Source organism: Eptesicus fuscus, chromosome 2 (genome assembly GCF_027574615.1).
Source record: "Eptesicus fuscus isolate TK198812 chromosome 2, DD_ASM_mEF_20220401, whole genome shotgun sequence".
NCBI lineage: Eukaryota > Metazoa > Chordata > Mammalia > Chiroptera > Vespertilionidae > Eptesicus > Eptesicus fuscus.
Window position 1 is genome coordinate 50990944 of NC_072474.1, and position 18183 is coordinate 51009126.

General features: G+C 41.2%; 1 protein-coding gene across 1 annotated transcript in view; it reads left to right on the forward strand.

The window, feature by feature from the left end:
• Positions 1–18183, forward strand: part of STPG2 (sperm tail PG-rich repeat containing 2) — a 167193-nt gene that overhangs the window by 37430 nt on the left and 111580 nt on the right. The window contains exons 5-6 of the mRNA XM_054727280.1: positions 2409–2521; positions 7425–7533. Coding sequence (XP_054583255.1) covers positions 2409–2521; positions 7425–7533 — 222 coding nt within the window. The remainder of the gene's footprint in view (positions 1–2408; positions 2522–7424; positions 7534–18183) is intronic.

Here is an 18183-nt window from a genome sequence, read left to right on the forward strand (position 1 = left end):
CAAAGTTCTGTCAGAGTTTGTGTTGGCTCCTGTTTAATTCTTTAACATCAGGAGGGTGTAGAAGGGAAAGTTCAGTTTTATTATGTTTGCATGGTCCTGAACAAGTCTGTTTCCACTGAGACAGCTATTGCTCCACCAGACATGTCAGTCTCCTGCCAGATGGAGACTGACATGTCTGGTGGAGCAATAGCTGTACATTTACTTCCTAGAATGTACCACTAAGAACGAGCCTTCTGATGTTATAAAATGTTCATTTTATAACATCAGAAGGCTCGTTCTTAGTGGTACATTCTAGGAAGTAAAAGGCGTTTTAATTTGGAAGGGAATTTTAATGCCGTGTCAGCTTCTTTTTGGATTTTGTTGTAACGTCCCAAAGCTTTCTGGAATGGTACCTTTCTAAATAGAAAGTCTGTCTTCATTAGGTGCTCATGGCAGTGCTTCTGATTTATTCCAACCATCCATGCCAGGAATAGAGTGGGTATTAGTTAGCAATCCCTTTTACTTCATGTAATGGCACCGGTGCAAATCTCCAAGGGCATTAGTAGTTTTGATAATTGCTCCCTACTCACAGCCCAAAAGTCCATCCTTATTTCCAGCTTTTGTCTTTCTGGGGACATTAATAGGGTTCAGTTGAGGTTCTTTTCACATGCAGTGAGGTTTTTCTTCTGGTTCTAGTCTCTGCTGTGCTATATTTCACAGAAATTCCTCAGAGTTTTGGAATGTGATTGATACCTTCTCTTAGTTTGTAGCACTGATCATTTGTATCTTATTTTATATACTTCTTTTGAAATTTTGGTGAGAGCAGGGTAGATATGGGTTTGAGTAACCATTTGAAACTAGAATTATCACAAATATTGCTGTTTATTTTTATTTATAACAGTAAAAGAGAAAGATTGGGTCTACTATTCTAGAATAGTAATAGTCACCTAAAACAGTTGACACACTTTTAATGCAGTTAAACTGTAAGTTTATGTTATGGGAATTTTATTCAGTATCATATATGTCAACCATTTTAATAATTCAGGCTCATTTTAAAACTATTTTTATAAATGTGAATTAAAAGGTAAATATATTAGAAGTCACCTTTTACTATCAGTTTAAACAATTGAGTTTTAAAAATATTCTTAAATGATTGCTCAATATATAAGGTATTAGGTCAACAGAAGAGAATTCTTGTAAAAAAAGCTACTGTTATTGTATTATATTTTGTTATTTCATTAGTTTTTATTGAAACCAGGTGCTTTAACTTCTCTAAAGTGAAATTTTTAATGGGTCATATGTAATTTTAATATCTATTTTAGTGGATGTAAAAGAAAGATAATTGTTGATTTCTTATGTCATAAATAATTCCTTTGACATTAAAAGACTGATCATGACCTCAAGCATCTAATCTAATAATAGACAAATATGCAAATTGACCGCACCTTCGCTACACCTAAGCCACGCCCACCAGCCAAGCCACACCCACCAACCAATCAGGACGAGTATGCAAATTGCCCCAACAAAGATGGCGGCTAATTTGCATATCAAGACAGTGTCGAAAGAAGCCAAGAGCTGCAAAGGGGAGTAAAGCTTCGAAGAAGCAAGCAAGCCAGGGGGGCGGGGGGAGGAGAAGGGAGGAGCGAAGTCAGGGCCGTGGGCGAAGGGAAACGAAGGCGGGCTGGAGGAGAAGGCGGGGCCGGCGGCAAGGGCGGGGCGGAGGCGGGGCCGGGGGCGAAGGGAAAAGCAGGCGGGCTGGAGGAGAAGGCGAGGCGGGCGGCAAGGGTGGGGCGGAGGCGGGGCCGGGGGCGAAGGGAAACGCAGGCGGGCCGGAGGAGAAGGCGAGGCGGGCGGCAAGGGAGGAACGGAGGTGGGGTAGAGTGCAGCAGGAAATCCCATTGCAGGAATTTTCCTGCAACGGGAAAGCTAGTTAATAATAAAATGAAATGGTGGTGATGTTTAATTTATTGTCATATAGTTGTTATTCTGAAAACTTTCCATAAATATGTTAGAGTTTTAAATACCAGGTAATTAGAAGTTATTTAATATCTATTAGTGATATTTGAATTTCAATTGGATTTCTTGAAATTAATATAATTTCTATTTAATTAAGGTCATTTTAAATAGAATTTCCCATTCCCTAAATCATACAATTCTGCCCCCCTCCCTTTTTTTAAATGAATGTATGCCAAGAGCAAAACTGTTCTTATTGGTTGAGGACATGCTAAAATGAGAGGCACTTCTCTAGAAATCCTGGCTGACTTAGGTGTGGGATAAGCATTGCAGTAATAACTTACCTTGAGATCTAACATTTACCCATGAAACCCCTTTGTCTAAGGTTATCCTTGCTTTAGCTTTAGACTTAAATAAAGTATTTTTTAGTGACTTATTTAAACTATGTCTCATCTTCACTTTTTTTTTAAAAATAGGGTTTTTCCAATGCAACTTTAAAATACAAAGGAATACATTTTGGCAAATCTTTGGGAAGACTAAAGTTACCTATAAAGTCAGGGCCTGGTCCTGGACAGTATGATATAGTTCAGTAAGTAATAAAAAAAATGTATGCCATTAATATAGTTTTTACTATAAAGTATTCTTTTTTAAAATTTAAATTCTTTATTGTTTAAAGTATTACATGTCTCCTTTTTCCCCCATTGACCTCTCCCCAGCCGCTCCCACCCTCTAGCACATGCCCTCACCCCACTACTGTCTGTGTCCATTGGTTATGCTTATATGCATGCATACAAGTCCTTTGGTTGATCTCTTACCTCCACTCTACCCCCACCTTCCCCTGCCTTCCCTCTGAGGTTGGACAATCTGTTAGATGCTTCTATGTCTCTGGATCTATTTTTGTTCATCAGTTTATGTTTATTATATTCCACAAATAAGTGAGGTCATGTGATATTTATCTTTCTCTGACTGGCTTATTTCGCTTAGCATAATGCTCTCCAGGTCCATCCATGCTGTTACAAATGGTAAGAGTTCTTTCTTTTTTACAGCAGCATAGTATTCCATTGTATAGATGTATTACATTTTTTTAATCCTCTCATCTGCTGATGGGAACTTAGGCTGTTTTCAAATCTTCACTATTATAAATTGTGCTGCTATGAACATTAAAGTATTCTAATAATTTAGACTAGCCTATGCTGCTATGAAGGGAAAATCAGTATAAAATCTCCAAGAAGTATTGTATTGTGGAATAACCTATACGAAAACTATTGCTTTTTTTGTGAGCCAGATCCTGTGCTACCCTGCTTTACATGTTTCACCTCATTTAATCTTCACCAGTCTCTGTGTAGTTACTATTGATATATATATTTTATCAGTGAGAAATGCAAGGATTGAAGAGGATAAATAACATATTCAAGATCATGTAGCTATTAAGTGGCAGGGCTAGACTCAGGCCTGTTTGATTGATTATATAGCCCATGTATCTAAGTGCTAAAATATACTGTCTTTCATTATAAAACAGACAAAAGATCAGAGAAAATATAAAATAAGTTGACCTAGGATTCTTCATTTTGTCCCTGCCTCTGGTGTTTATTCTTAAGACTATGTGATATATTTAGAAGGCATTCTCAGTGTGGATCAGAGGCATAACAATAGGTTGGAGGTAATATTAATGAAATTTAACTAGGAATAAAATTTCTGATATAATAGCTCTGTTTTTATTTTCTCCTACTTTTACAGTAAGGCCTTAGACAAGGGTCCATGGAAGACCAAATTGAGTAACAATTACCATATTGTCCTCAGAATCTATACCATTTCTTTTTATCATTAATTTTTTAACAACAGGGTTCAAGTTATCTGCATGATACTTTCTCTCATAGAATGAGTTTTCTCACAGGACGTCTCACAGTGATTATCCCATTCATTTGTTAGATTGATTCAGACACATCTGTATGCCAGTGGTAGATATAGCTTAGACTCTTGTAAGATACCCCAGCTACTGTTTATTCATTGAACAAGCATTGTATGGATTCTAGCTACGTGCTAGTACTAAACTTAGTAACTGAGAAAAAAGAATAAAACATGGTCCTTGTTTTTGGGAACTTATACTCTACTATCCTTTTCACTCTCCTAATATTGGATATACACTTTGTATTTTTATATTTTTAGTAGTTACACTAGAACTTTAACATGTATATTTAGCCTAATGAGGTCTAAACTTAATATCTTTGTCATTCTTCCAAAGAAAACAAACTCTGCTCGTTCCCTTGACACACATTAACTCTGCTCGTTCCCTTGACACACATTTTTGTTATTTAGTATTCTAATTGTATCCTCATCTTCTTCCATTGTGGTTGGTTTGCTTATCTATTTCTTTATCTGCCTGCCTGTCACTTTTATTGAGGTTTAATTGACATAAAACAAAATTAACCTTTTTGAAAGTAGTGGTTCTATGATGATTGTTTTCCATTCATTCTATTACACTTCTGACTAAGCATCAGGCACAACCAGGACTCTATCTGGTCATGTTGCTCTGACTTTATGTGCTGATATTTAAAAAAAATATATTTTTTTATTGATTTCAGAGAGGAAGAGAGAGGGGGAGAGAGATAGAAATATCAATGATGAGAGAGAATCATTGACTGTCAGCCTCCTGCATGCTCCACACTGGGGATCAAGCCCTCAGGCATGTGCCCCGACTGGGGATAAAACTGTGACCTCCTGGTTCATAGGTCAATCAATGCTCAACCACTGAGCCATGCTGGCCAGGTTATGTGGTGGTATTTTTAGAACAGTTTTTTTCACTTCTTCAACCTCCCATTTTCCTTCCATTTTTTAATGTTACTTTTATTTGATCTTTGTTATTTCCCCTGTTTCTTCTCTTCTATGTGCATTTTTACTTTTGCTCTTAGGAATTTATCTGTATTGATTGCATTCCAGACTATAGTTATTATCATTTCCATAACTGGTTTTTGGTTTTGCTGCTTTCAACTGTATATTTTATATGATGTTGTCTTGGTTCCTTCTGGCAGCTGAAATTTTCTACCTTTTTTTTTAACTTTGTTTTATTGGATCACATCAGAATTATTCTGGGAGATTTGATACAGTATAAAGTGGAGATGCTTGACCACTGTAAATGGAAAGATGAACTTACAGGTTTCTGTTTGGGAAAGACAGAACTAAATGATATGTTACTCTTTTGATCCCTCAAATATAAATTTGTTATCTGTAAAATTATTTGAAGTTTTGAAAACAAATTCATTTATTAAATATTGTATTAAAAAACCATGAAGTCAGCCTTTAACAGTGAACTGATATGTTAAGTGCATATTTAAATTATAGCAATATCAAATAATTGTTTTTATGTTTTTCTATTATCTGCTTTTCATTCTGCTTATGTTCTAGATAGTTCACTGGATATGTTTCATATATGAATTTAAAAAATTCTGTTTAAAAAATAGAAAAAAAATAGCAGTATAGTCAGTATAGTCTATAATATAATCCTATCTAATAAAAGAGTAATATGCAAATGTAACCATCACTTTGCTTTACCCACAAGTCACGACCACCAGCCAATCAGGAGCAATTATGCAAATTATGCAATATGGCTGCAGCCACAGAGGAGCAGGAGGGAGGCTTGGGTTTCCCTGGAGATGGAGGAAGCCAAGCTTTCCTCACACCCTGTCCAGCCCAGGCCTTCGCTTAAGGCTACAAAGTTTCAATTATAGAAGATACATAAATCCCAACAGAAATGGCAGCAGCCATGAAGCTGGAGAGAGCAGGAGGCTAGGGTTGCCCCCGGCGATGGAGAAAGCCAAGCTTCTGCAGCCCTGGCCTGCTTTGACCTCTGCTTAAGGCTACAAAGTTTCAATGATAAAAGATAAATAAGTCCCACATAAATGGTTGCCACCACGGAGTGAGCAGAAGGCTTGGCTCCACTCCAGGCTACGAAGTTTCAATTGTAGAAGATAAATAAATTCCAGATACCAGGGCCTCTGCTTGGGACGCCAGGGGGCATGGCCAGCCTGCAAACCACCACAGGCCCTTCACTCAGGCCACCCCATGCCCCACAGGAACCCCCACCCTGATCCCGGACACCCTTCAGGGCAAACCAGCTGGCCCCCACCCATGCACCAGGCCTCTATCCTATCTAATAAAAGAGTAATATGCAGATTGAATATCACTCCAACACACAAGAAGGCTGCCCCCATGTGGTCAAAGATCCTGCCCCCATGTGGACACAAGATGGCCACCACAAGATGGCCAGCAGGGGAGGGCAGTTTGGAGGGACCAGGCCTGCAAGGGAGGGCAGTTGGGGGCGATCAAGCCTGTAGGGGAGGGCAGTTAGGGGTGACCAGGCCAGCAGAGGAGGGAAGTTGGGGGTGACCAGGCCTGCAGGGAAGGGCGGTTGGGGGGGACCCAGGCCTGCAGGGGAGAGTAGTTGGGGGTGACCAGGCCTGCAGGGGAGGGCAGTTAAGGGTGACCAGGCCTGCAGGGGAGGGCAGTCAGGGGGCAATCAGGCTGGCAGGGGAGTGTTTGGGGGGTGATCAGGCTGGCAGGCAGAAGCAGTTAGGGGCAATCAGGAAGGCAGGCAGGCGAGCAGTTGGGAACCAGCAGTCCTGGATTGTGAGAGGGATGTCCGACTGCCCGTTTAGCCCCGATCCCACCGGGTCCCAGATTGGAGAGGGTGCAGGCTGGGCTGAGGGACATCCCCCTCCCCCGTGCACGAATTTCATGCACCGGGCCTCTAGTGCTTATAATAACAGCTAACAGTTATTGTGTACTTATTACGGGTATGTAAGGCACCAAACACTTCATAAATATTATCTACTCTAATCATTACAATCTTGAGAATTGTTTATTGCTATTCCCAATTAGATGGGGAATTTATCTGACCCTTAGAGAAGTTAGGTGATTTGTTTAAGGTCTCAGAGTTAGTAGATAGCAATGCTATGATTCCCATCAGGCTGTCTGACCCCAAAGCTTGGGCACTTAATCACTGCTTAATTTCTTATTCTTTCTTGAGGTTGTGTACATTTCAGTGATAATAAGCTTCTCTTTCATTTACGAAGATCTTTCTTTATGTTTATTCCTTGATTGTTTTATGATATTAATAGCATAGGGCTATTTTCCCTATTATTTTAGTAATAATTGCAATACTAAAGAATTTGAAATTTTCAAGAATTTTAATCATAAATAGAATATACAGGAATTTTTGGTAGCTTTTTATTTAAACTCCTGACACATCCTATTTTATTTTTGGAGTCATTATTAGAATAGGTTTATTATAATTCTCTGAATTGGAAAATGCAGAACTACTTACCAAAATAAATAAATACATTTTACAAAATATAGAATATATTGGCCTAACACACCCAGATAAACTTATTATTGCATACTTTTTAAGCAGAAAATGTTGGTGTAAAATATTCTGTTGGTTTATATAAATATATATTTGAATTTGAGAACTCAATATCTTCCTTAATTTTTTAAAGGAAAAAGACATATTATGAAAATATTAACATCAAGAAAGATCAACCAAAAAATTATTGCTTACATCTCCCACGACTTTATGAAGAAATAATAATGCAGGAGGCAAAAAAGGTAAGTTGAAAAGTAGCTATTTCATCTACTTTCTAGATTCTAAGATCATTGAATCTTATTATGACAAGGTTAAAGTGCTCTTAGATCTATTGTATCTAGTTGTCACTCAGTGAATATTGTGGAAGAAACTGTATTTAAAATATCTGTCAAGTTATCACTGTCTCTGCTAGAACACCTCTTGTACTTAAAAAAAGCAAAGCCTCCCCAACCCTAATTTTTTTTGTTAGTTTGTTTCAGTAAGGCCACTGTTTCTTACAATTTTCTTTACAAACTGACTTAACTTTACTTTCCTGCTTGCTGCCTATTTATTCTTTATTTTCCTATGACTTCTTTTCAGTCTCCTTTTATTTTTTCTAGTAAGGATTAATGTTCTAAATACCTTTGAATATCTCATTATTTAACTTCATGGTAACTTATTTTTCTTTGAGGTTATCAAGGGATCTTCTTATGTTTGTGAATCTCTCTTTTTAAAAAGCATATCATACTAGAACTAAACATAATATTCTTCATGTATTCTGATTAGTACCCAGTAAGATTTTCATCTTCTTTGTTCTGGATAGTGTATGTTTATTAATATAAAACCTAACATTCCATTAAATATATTTTTTTGTAGCTATGTTTCGGTTTACTCATTTGGAACTTGTAGGCAAATAATACCCTGAATTATCCCCCCTTCAATATATTATTATATTTAAACTTAAAAACTTGAAGATTATAGGATAACATTTTAAAAATAGATTCATTTAGAGTAAGGAGAAATGATTTTTAGTTGAAAAATCAATAGCTATTCTATTAAGAATTTTCTCTGCATTTGATTTCTTTGGTCTCCCCCTGAATATTAATCAGCAATTAAAATATTATTTACAGAAGTATTAGAAAAACATAATAACAGAATAATATAGTATAATTGTTTTCATAGAATAACAATTATAAATCTCAAACAGAATAAAAAGTGTTAATTTAGAATCATGAGAGATGCTGGTCTGTAGTTTACTTGTAATCACTTTGTCTAGCATTGGTATTGGGTAATGCTTGTCTCATAGAATGAGTTAAGAAGTATTCTGCTTCTATCCTCTGAAAGAGATTATAAATATCTTCCTTAAATGTTTGGTAGAATTCACCAATGAACCCATCTGGCCCTGGTTTTGGAAGGTTATTAATTATTAATTCAATCTTTAATAAATATAGGCCTATTCAGATCATCTTGTTTCTTTTTTGTGAGTTTGGCAGATTGAGTTTTTCAAGGAATTTGTCCATTTAATCTAGATTATCAAATGTATGGGCATAATGTTATTTATAGTATTCACTGATTATTATTTTAATGTCTATGGGATCTGTAGTGATGCCCTCTTCTTTATTTCTGACATTAGTAACTTGTGTCCTTTTTTGTTTTTTCTTAGTTTGTCTGGTTAGAAAGTTATAGATTTTATTGATCTTTTCAAAGAACAAGCTTTTGCCCTTATTGATTGCCTCTATTCATTTCTTATTTTCAATTTCATTGATTTCTGCTCTAATTCTTACTATTTCTTTTCTTCTGCAACAGTGTGGTGATGGCTAGAGGGAGGGGGGCAAGGGCTGGGTGGAAGTGGGCAAAGAGGGGGAAAATGGGAGGCATCTGTAATAGTGTCAAAAATAAAAAAAAATAAATTCAGCTGATGCTCTGAAATTAATTATGGTACACAAAAATTAATTATAAGTAATAATCTCTTGAAACTGTTTTAAAATACTCTTTATTTATATGGAGTCCATTACTCTTTCTGTTGTTACCTTGGATCTCACTCAGATTTCTGGCTTCTATTGACCCTTCATAATTCTCTATTTGGCTTATTATAGTTTAGCTACCCTCTATGGTTCTCATATCTTTACAAAGTTCTTCCTCTGAACCCTCTAGTTCTGGCTAATTCAGGGCAAGCTCTTCCTTTTATCTTCTTATAAGGGGGAAATTACCACACATGCTAGATGAGGGGATGTAATGTTTTTAGATTTGTTTCTTTTTTTTTTTTTTTAAATATATTTTATTGATTTTTTACAGAGAGGAAGGGAGAGGGATAGAGAGTTAGAAACATCGATGAGAGAGAAACATCGATCAGCTGCCTCCTGCACATCCCCTACTGGGAATGTGCCCGCAACCAATGTACAGGCCCTTGACCGGAATCGAACCTGGGACCTTTCAGTCCCCAGGCCGACGCTCTATCCATTGAGCCAAACCGGTTTCGGCTAGATTTGTTTCTCAACGTGGTTTTTTTCCATGTTATTTAGTTTGCCTCAAAATTCACCACTTTTTAAAGTTACAAGTTTGCCTTTAAAAACAATCAGCTTTATTAAGATACTGGAGTCCTGGTACATGAAATTCGTGCATGGGTAGGGTCCCTAGGCCTGGCCAGTGATCAGGGCCAATTGGGGTCTTCTGGCTGCTGACCGGGGCCTCCCTTCGTTCTGCACCACCCCTGGTGGTCAGCGCATGAACTGGTCATAGCGAGCATTAGAACTTCTGGCTTCCCGGTCAAACTCCCGCAGGAATGCTTTGCATATTAGCCTTTTCTCTATATAGATAATTCATATATCATATAATTCATCCATTTAAAGTATGCAATTTAATGATTTAGTATATTCAAAGAGTTTTGCAACCATCACCACAATCAATTTAGAATATTTAACTCACCCCAAATTAGCAGTAATTCCCATATCCCCCTAATCATCACAGCTCTAGGCAATCACTAATCGTCTTTTTGATTCTGTAGATTTGCCTATCTGGACATTTTATATATAAATGAAATCATACAATATTTGTCCTTTCTGACTGGCTTATTTTACTTGGCATAATTTTTTTTCATGTTGTAGCATATATCAATATTATATTTCTTTTTATGGCTGAATACTGTTTTATTGTATGGATATACCACATTTTGTTTATCCATTTATTGATTGATGGTCATTTAGGTTGTTTACACTTTTTGGGCAAGAATAAAAATAATTAGTATACTAATATGCTAACTAAAAGCATAAGAATAATGAGCAGAAAAATAATGCTGCTTTGAATATTAGTTTACAAATGTTTTCATTTCTCTTGAATATATATCTGGGATTGAGACTGCTGGATAATATCATAACTCTATGTTTAACTTTTTGTGGAACTGTTTTATAAGGCAGTTATGTCTGCCAAAGTCTGAAGGTTCCAATTTTCCACATCTTTGAAACACTTGCTATATTTTATCTTTTTGATAGCCATTCTTGTGTGTGTGAGGTGACATATCATTGTGATTTTGATTTGCAGTTCCCAAAGACTAATGACATTGAGTACCTTTTCATGCACTTATTGGCCCTTTATATATCTTCTTTAGAGATATGTCTACTCAGATCCTTTGCCCATTTTAAAGTTGGATTGTCTTTTTATTATTGATGTGTCAGAGTTCTCTAACTTTGATTTTCTTTTGTCTGAACTTATGACTAATTTGAATAACATTATTTCTTGCATATGGAATATTTTAAAATATATTTAACTTATGTCCCCAATTAAACCATTCTTTGAGGACAAGAATCTTTCATTCTGCTTGTTTGTTGGTATAACTGTAGTTAGTGGAGTAGATACATAAGGTTTACTAATGCTTTTGTAATTAATTGACTACAGATCTGAAAAATGAGTTTAATTTTAAAATTTGAATTTAGAGAAAGAATTCTTACATTTTTTCTTTCCTCCCATTTATCCTATTGCCTAAAAAGAATAAATTTAAAGCAGCAAAATAATTAAACAACTATATTCTAGGGTCTTTGGATTTAAGCATTTTCTGGTAGTATAACAAAATATAAGATATAATAACATGAATATAATATTTTAATGCATGGTTGTTTTTAAATTTATTATTCCTTGAGTTCTACTTAATTCTGTTGTATACACAATATTGTTTCAATACATCTTTTGAATATATCATGACTTCCATTCTACTGTGAACTTATGTTAAAAAACACAAATATTAATTTTTATTCAATCTGAATATTTTTCATAGGAATATATCTTGCCTTTGGCAATAAAAACTCATTTTAATATCTTCCTTAATATTAATGAAGTCTTTAATTAAAAAAAGTTGAACACTTGTTCCTATTCAAATTCTTTGATGTAGTAATGCAAAATTTATGAAGCTTATTATCTGTTAAAAAAAACTTAGTAAAATTTCATTAGGTGGCACCAATACTTTGGATCTTTATTGACATAAAACATTATTTATTCATTCATTTCCCATATTCATTAAGATAAATGTTTAAGTATTACATGGCAGGGTATGAAAATTTGCCTTGTAATTCTTCTGAGCAAACCTAAATTGCAAATTTTAATTTTTTGGAAGTTCTGCCTAACAGATATAATTTGGAACTATGTATTTTAAAATGTTACTTAATTCTGGTTGCAAACAAAATTATAGAGCTGTTAAATTTATTTATACTATAAATTTATTAAAATTGTTAGAATTTTAAAAGTTATAATTTAGGTTTAATTTAGGCACAGTCAGGTGATAGGAAGATGGCGACTGGCAGGATGGCAGTGAGGAAGAGAGTGTGAGTGAGGGAGCAAAAGAGGAGTGTGTAGACATGTGGTGTGTGTGTGTGAGAGAGCTAGGGACAGTTAGATCCTGCAGGACTTACAGGGGCTGGCGGACCAGATGGTCTTAGACTGCGAGACCCTGCTGCCACTGAAAGCACTCCTGGGTGGCTGGCGCTGGCACAGAAACCACACCATCTTGAAGGGCAGAATTGCTGTGACTGGGAACCCAGCCACACCACCACCCAGACTGGCCCCAGACACAAACCAAGACACTACAGCCGCTCTGGACAAAGTCCTGCTACCACAGCTGCAGACCTATGGAAACTGAGACTCCAGCCATCCAGGCCACAGATTAATGTGAATCACAGAGCGTGTCCCCATCCCGCTGGCCCACTGCAGCGGCATAAGACCCACGCAACCTGTGTTGTGTGAGCGGGCCTCCCACTGACACAGGGTGGTCGTGTAACCCAGCCCCCTAGCAGGCTCATGACTCTGATTCTTGGCTCAGACACACGTAGAGACTCTGATTTTTGGCACGGAGGCCCCCAGCTGACCCGTGGGGGCTGAACCGAGTGCATGTGACTCTGATTCTTGGTGCATGCATTCGGGGACTCTGATTATTAGAGTACATGCGAGACCCCCACTGACCCAAGGTGACCAAACCAAGTGCCCGTGACTCTGATCCACAGTGCACATGCACAGGGACTCTGATTCTCAGCAACGCATGTGGGGACTCTGATTCTCGGTGTGTGCACGAGGTACCAGCTGACTCGAGGCAACCACACCAAGTGCCCAGGACCCTGATTCTCGGTGCAGGGGCACCTTGGGGGGCTGTGGCTGACCCCAGCGGCTGTGCCACCCACCCTCGAGTGGGCCAACTCTCAAGTGGGTGGACTCTCAGCATGCACAGCTCCCACTGACCCAGAGCAACCACACCTCTCCATGCCTGAGCTTTTCATTGACGCTCAGGTGCTGTGATGCGTATGCCTCAGGACCCTATAACTTGAAGCTTGGACCTTTTGGTGATAGCAAAAATGGGGAGACAATGAAACAATCCCCAAAGGCAAGTAAAGGAGGAATCAGCAAGAGGGGAACTAAATGAAATGGAGACATGCAATATGTCAGAAAAAGAATTCAGAGTAATGGTCATACAGTTCATAAACTGGTTGGATGAGAAAATCAACAACCTATGTAAGAATCAGGAAGAAATAAAAAGTGATATAGCTACAATCAAAAACATAATGGAAGGTTTCAACAGTAGTCTAGGAGAAGGGGAGGACCAAATTAGTGAGTTGGAAGATAAGGTAGAGAAAAAAGCCCAATCTGAACAGCAATTGGAGAAAAAATTAGAAAGCAGGAGGAGAGCCTAAGGGAGCTTTGGGACAACATAAAACGAAGTAACATATGTATAATAGGGGTGCCAGAAGGACAAGAAGATCAGCAAGGATTAGAGAATCTATTTGAAGAAATAATGACAGAAAGCTTCCCTAATATGTGGAAGAAAAAAGTCACATATGCACAGAGAGTCCCAAAGAAGATGAACCCAAATAGACCCACACCAAGACATGTCATCAGTAACATGGCAAATGTAAATGAAAAAGAGAGAATCTTAAAGGCTGCAAGAGGGATACAAAGTTACCTACAAAGAATCTCTCTCATCAGATTATCAAATGATTTATCAATAGAAACACATAAGGCCAGAGGGAATGAAATGAAGTACACAAAGTGATGCAAGACAAGGGACTTAACCCAAGAATACTCTATTCAGCAAAGCTATCATTCAAAATTGAAGGGGAGGAAACCAAGATGGCGGCATAGGTAAACACCTGAACTTGCTGCCTCACACAACCACTTCAAAACTGCAACTAAAGACAAAATGGGTATCATCCAGAACCCGGGAAGGCTGGCTGAGTGGAAATTCTACAACTAGAAGGAAAGAGAAAAGCACACTGAGACTCGGAGGAGGAGCGGAGGTGCAGAAGTGAAGTGCAGAAGTACGGAGGCGCGCACGGAAAGTGCTGACAACTGAGTACGCTGTTGTCTTTTTCAATCAGGAGGGAGACACAAGCTCCCAACTGCTCTGAACTCCAGTTCTGGGTGGGACTCTGGGGACCCAGACTCATACGGGGAGAAATTGCACTGTCTGGCATCGGGCTGAACTTGAGGGCGGCTTTCTCTCAGAGGTGCTTGCAGTGATCATTGTTCCTGCATGGTGCCGCGGGACACAGAGACACAGGACCTCTTCCAGTCAGGGCTGAAGGTCAGCCATTGTTGTTTGCTCCACCCCGGTGATTCCCTGAGACCCCACCCCACCCAATTTGTGCACAGAGGCTTTTGCATATGAATGGCCTGGCCCTTTGCAATCTGAAACCTAATGTACTGCAGCTGGGTCAAAGAGCTCCAGAGCCACCAAAAGAAGACCCAAGGCTTGACAGCAGCTTGCATTGCTTCACAGCTGAGCCTCATCTGGGTATCTACAAACCCCCCAAAAAAGAGAAGGAATATGCAGATATCTCTGTAGCTCCTGCTGGGTGGCCTCTCTCCTTGGAGATCCAAGAGCCAATGTACCCAGTGGTAAGAGAGAGACCATCCAGACTACAGCTCTTCAGATCCATAAGAGACACATTCAGAGGGCAAACTCAGTGAGCGCCAAAGCCCCACTGAAGCAAGTCTTGCCCCATAAGGGTGTCTCCAGCACAGAAGTTCTCCCATCATAGACACAACTCTCCCATCATAGATCCTCACAGCCAGTTGGCCTGGAGGTCAATTCCTCCCAGTGATACCAACAACAATCAAGGCTTAACTACAACAAGACTGTGCACACAGCCCACAAAGGGGTGCACCAAGAATGTTCACCTAATTAGGGAGGCTGAGTCACTGGGCCCTATAGGACACCTAGCACACAAAGCCATGCTATCAACACACGGAAGCAGCCAAAATGTGGAGACAGAGAAACAGGTCACAAATGAAAGAAATGGAGGAAAACAAACTACTGGATACAGAGTTAAAAACCACAGTTATAAGGTTACTCAAGAATCTTCTGTAAAAGGCTGATAAGTTTAGCGAGACCCTTGAGGATATGAAAAAGGAACAACTAGAAATTAAGCATACACTGACTGAAATAAAGAATAATATACAGAGATCCAACAGGAGACTAGAGGATCTCAAGAATCAAGTCAAAGATTTGAAATATGAAGAAACAAAAAACACCCAACCGGAAAAGCAAAAAGAAAAAAGAATCCAAAAATATGAAGATAGTGTAAGGAGCCTCTGGGACAACTTCAGGCGTACCAACATCTGAATTATGGGGGTACCAGAAGAAGAGAGAGAGCAAGATACTGAAAACCTATTTGAAGAAATAATGACTGAAAACTTCCCCCACCTGGTGAAAGAAATAGACTTACAAGTCCAGGAAGTGCACAGAGAATCCCAAACATAAGGAATCCAAAGAGGATCACACCAAGACACATTATAATTAAAATGCCAAGAGCAAAAGACAAAGAGAAAATATTAAAAGCAGCAAGAGAAAGATAGTTAGTTACCTACAAGGGAGTACCCATATGGATGTCAGCTGATTTCTCAACAGAAACTATGCAGGCCAGAAGGGAGTGGCAAGAAATATTCAAAGTGATGAATAGCGAAAACCTACAACCAAGATTACTCTACCCAGCAAAGCTATCATTCAGAATTGAAGGTCAGATAAAGATCTTCACAGATAAGAAAAAGCTAAAGGAATTCATCACCACCAAACCAGTATTATATGAAATGCTGAAGGGTATTCTTTTAGAAGAAGAAAAAGGTAAAGACAAAAACTATGAACAACAAAGTGACAACAAATACATATCTATCAACAAGTGAATCTAAAAATCAAGTGAATAAAAAGTCTGATGAACAGAATAAACTGGTGAATATAATAGGATCAGGGGCATAGAAAGGGAGTGGACTGACAATTCTCAGGGGAAAGGGGTGTAGGGGGTGTGAGAACAGACTGGACAAAAATTATACACCTACGAGAGGCCCGGTGCACGAAATTCGTGCACGGGGGTCCCTCAGCCCAACCTGCACCCTCTACAATCCAGAAGCTCTCAGGGGATGTCCTACTGATGGCTTAGGCCCACTCCCCGTGGTTCTCTGCTCTCTGCGGGCCTGGAGGTTTCGCTGCAGCCATGGAGATGAAGCCCCCATGCCCTGCTCTCCGCTTTCTGCTGGCCTCCCCATGCGCCATGTGAAGGAAGCCTCAATGCCCTGCAGTGTGCTCTGTCTGCCAGGCTGGGGGCTTTGAGGACACTGACACACTAAGGAAGCCCCCATGCCCTCCTGTCCATGCTCTGTCTGCAGGGCCTGGCAGCTTCCCCGCTGCCAGGGAAGCCGCCATGCCCTGCTGTCCCGGCCCGGCTCTGTCTGCAGGGCCTGGGGCTTCCCCGCTGCCGCAGAAGCCGCCATTCCCTGCTGTCCCAGCCTGGCTCTGTCTGCAGGGCCTGGGGCTACCCCGCTGCCAGGGAAGCCTCCATGCCCTGCATTCCTGGCCCGGCTCTGTTTGCAGGGCCTGGTCTTCCCCGCTGCCAGGGAAGCCTCCATGCCCTGCAGTCCTGGCCCGGCTCTGTCTGCAGGGCCTGGGGCTACCCCGCTGCCAGGGAAGCCTCCATGCCCTGCAGCCCGGCCTGGATCTGTCTGCAGGCCCTGGGGCTTCCCCGCTGCCAGGGAAGCCTCCATTCCCTGCTGTCCCGGCCCGGCTCTGTCTGCAGGGCCTGGGGCTTCCCCGCTGCCAGGGAAGCCTCCATTCCCTGCTGCCCCGGCCCGGCTCTGTCTGCAGGGCCTGGGGCTTCCCCGCTGCCAGGGAAGCCTCCATTCCCTGCTGTCCCGGCCCGGCTCTGTCTGCAGGGCCTGGGGCTTCCCTGCTGCCAGGGAAGCCTCCATTCCCTGCAGGCCTGGCCCGGCTCTGTCTGCAGGGCCTGGGGCTTCCCCACTGCCGCGGAAGCCGCCATGCCCTGCAGCCCGGCCCGGATCTGTCTGCAGGCCCTGGGGCTTCCCCGCTGCCAGGGAAGCCTCCATTCCCTGCTGTCCCGGCCCGGCTCTGTCTGCAGGGCCTGGGGCTTCCCCGCTGCCAGGGAAACCTCCATTCCCTGCAGGCCTGGCCCGGCTCTGTCTGCAGGGCCTGGGGCTTCCCCACTGCCGCGGAAGCCGCCATGCCCTGCAGCCTGGCCCGGATCTGTCTGCAGGCCCTGGGGCTTCCCCGCTGCCAGGGAAGCCTCCATTCCCTGCTGTCCCGGCCCGGCTCTGTCTGCAGGGCCTGGGGCTTCCCCGCTGCCAGGGAAGCCTCCATTCCCTGCAGGCCTGGCCCGGCTCTGTCTGCAGGTCCTGGGGCTTCCCTGCTGCCAGGGAAGCCTCCATTCCCTGCAGGCCTGGCCCGGCTCTGTTTGCAGGTCCTGGGGCTTCCCCGCTGCCAGGGAAGCCTCCATGCCCTGCTGTCCAGGCTCTGTCTGCAGGGCCTGGGGCTTCCCCGCTGCCAGGGAAGCCGCCATTCCCTGCAGTCCCAGCCCGGCTCTGTCTGCAGGGCCTGGGGCTTCCCCGCTGCTGGGGAAGCCTCCATGCCCTGCTGTCCTGGCTCTTACTGCCGTGTCTGTGGGCAGATCAAAAACCCCTCTGGAGGTGTATCCAGCTTCGCTGCTCCTGCTGACAGGCTGGACACTCCAGCAGTGGAGCTGAGCGGACTGGGCGCCGCCATCTTGTGGCTATGGGGGCTGCCATTTTTCTCGCGGAGGTACGGTTAATTTGCATATTACTCTATTATTAGATAGGATGGATGAGGACAGTGGGGAGGGGATAAGGGCAGAAGGTGGGTGGGAACCGGGTGGAGGGAAGCTATTGGGGGGAAAAAGAGGAACAACTGTAAAAATCTGAATAATAAAGATTTATTAGTAAAAAAAAAAAAATTGAAGGGGAAATCAGGAGATTCGCAGACAAAAAAAAGGCTAAGGGAGTTTATCACTACCGAGCCACCAATGCAAGAAATGCTAAAGAGACTGTTGTAAAAAGAAGAAATAGAAAGGGAGGAAGGAACACAGGCATAAAGAATATAAATGGCTACAAACAAGTACCTATCTATAATAATAAAA